The sequence below is a fragment of the Capsicum annuum genome, chromosome 1 (genome assembly GCF_002878395.1).
Source record: "Capsicum annuum cultivar UCD-10X-F1 chromosome 1, UCD10Xv1.1, whole genome shotgun sequence".
In the NCBI taxonomy this organism is placed as follows: Eukaryota; Viridiplantae; Streptophyta; class Magnoliopsida; order Solanales; family Solanaceae; genus Capsicum; species Capsicum annuum.
The window spans coordinates 2,307,370-2,309,058 of record NC_061111.1 but is presented as its reverse complement, the minus strand read 5'-3'; the positions used below and the strand labels follow the sequence as shown (position 1 = coordinate 2,309,058).

General features: G+C 40.7%; 1 protein-coding gene and 1 non-coding gene across 2 annotated transcripts in view; one reads left to right on the top strand and one right to left on the bottom strand.

Moving 5' to 3' along the window:
• The first annotated feature begins 711 nt into the window (after positions 1-711).
• TRNAA-UGC lies at positions 712-784 on the top strand. Its single transcript has one exon. It is a non-coding gene; the product is annotated as a tRNA-Ala (tRNA).
• A 724-nt stretch (positions 785-1,508) lies between these two features.
• LOC107855335 (putative F-box protein At5g55150) overlaps positions 1,509-1,689 on the bottom strand; it is a 5,387-nt gene continuing 5,206 nt past the window's right edge. Inside the window, exon 4 of the mRNA XM_016700345.2 lies at positions 1,509-1,537. Within this exon, the coding sequence (XP_016555831.2) occupies positions 1,509-1,537 (29 nt within the window). The remainder of the gene's footprint in view (positions 1,538-1,689) is intronic.

Sequence of the window (1,689 nt, the reverse complement as noted above, 5' to 3'; positions counted from 1 at the left end):
TCATTCAAATATTTCTATTGATGGATTTATTAAATCCGTTGATTTAGAAAAATTAAGTTTAAATCGGGAAGATAGTTTCAAGTATCTTGGGTGTATGATTTAGGAAATAGAGAGATTGACGAGGATGTCATGCACCGTATCGGTGTAGGGTGGTTGAAATGGAGTCTCGCTTTGAGAGTCTTGTGTGATAAGAAGGTGCCTCCTAAGCTTAAAGGTAAGTTCTTCAGAGTGGCAATCCGACTAGCTATGTGTATGGAGTGGAGTGTTGGCTAGTTAGGAACTCCCACATCCAAAAGTTGAAGGTAGCTATGTTGAGAAGGATGTGTGGACTTACCAGGAGGGATAGGGTTAGAAATGAGATTATTCGAGAGAAGGTGGGAGTGGCTTCGGTGGAAGACAAGATGCGGGAAGTAAGGTTGAGATAGTTTGGGCATGTGATGAGGCGGTGCACGGATGCCCCAATACGGAGGAGGCGTGAGAGGCTCGCTATGGATAGTTTCATATAGGGTAGAGGTAGGCTGAAGAAATATTGGAGGGGACTGATTAGGCATGACATGCAGCAGCAATTTACAGAGGACGTGAACATGGATAGGAAGGTGTGGAGGACACGGATAAGGGTAGCAAGTGTCATTTCTCTTGGATTATGAAAATATTGTTTGTGTTTTCATGGCTGCTGATATATTGAAGTCTATTAAATTTCCATAGATAACAGGGTATGTAGCTCAAATGGTAGAGCCCTCGCTTTGCATGCGAGAGGCACGGGGTTCGATCCCCCGCATCTCCATTCACTTTCTTTTCCTCTGTACCTCCATGAGGTAGGGGTAAGGTATGCGTTATACTTGGTAAGTTGTTATTAAATTTCAAGAGATAATTACTCCCTTTTCTTATATGATTTTCTCCTCTCTGATCTTTTTCAGAAAATGAAAATTGCTGAGATGGCTCACTCACATGGGGCTCTTGTACTGGTAGATAACGATATTATGGCGCCTGTACCATCCAATCCTTTGGATCGTGGAGCAGGTATCTGCAGATACTTCTTGTTCTGGTAACGTGAAGCTTCTTGTGGTGACATTCTCGAAGAGCTGATTACCTTAAGTGGTCCGTTATTTTTCAGATATTGTGGTGCATTCAACAGCTAAGTTTATCCGGTCATGTGACACAAGAAAAGTTTTTTCTTCTTTATTTGGTTTCATGGATTGATTTACGCTTATCATATTTTTTCTCATCATCCTTAATGCCCTTGAGTTGCTTTATGCAGAAGGTGCAGGCTAAGCACCATTTGATTGCTGGCTTTGTTTAAGAGGGATTAAAATGATGGTGTCACGTGTAGAAAAGCAGCAGGTACTAAATTTTACTTGCATTTAGTCTTCTGTGTTGTTATTACTTGTTAGATCCAGTTTGCTTACCGTAGCTATGAAAGTGACCTAATTGTTAATTCTTTTGTTGCATCATGAATTCATGACTAGCGTCTAGCTCTCAACAATTTGTTTATCACAAGCATGGTGTCATTACTCCTCTCTCAGAGCAATTGGCAAAGCTGTTATCCAATGTCATGGTTTTGGTTACTATAAAGGAGTTTTGGTTACTCATGAATGATAATTATATTCATTCTGTAGGTTCTTCGAATTGATTATCTTCCAAAGGTTTTGGTAATCAGGCTAGACCTGGAAACCTCCTTCCAGGTACATG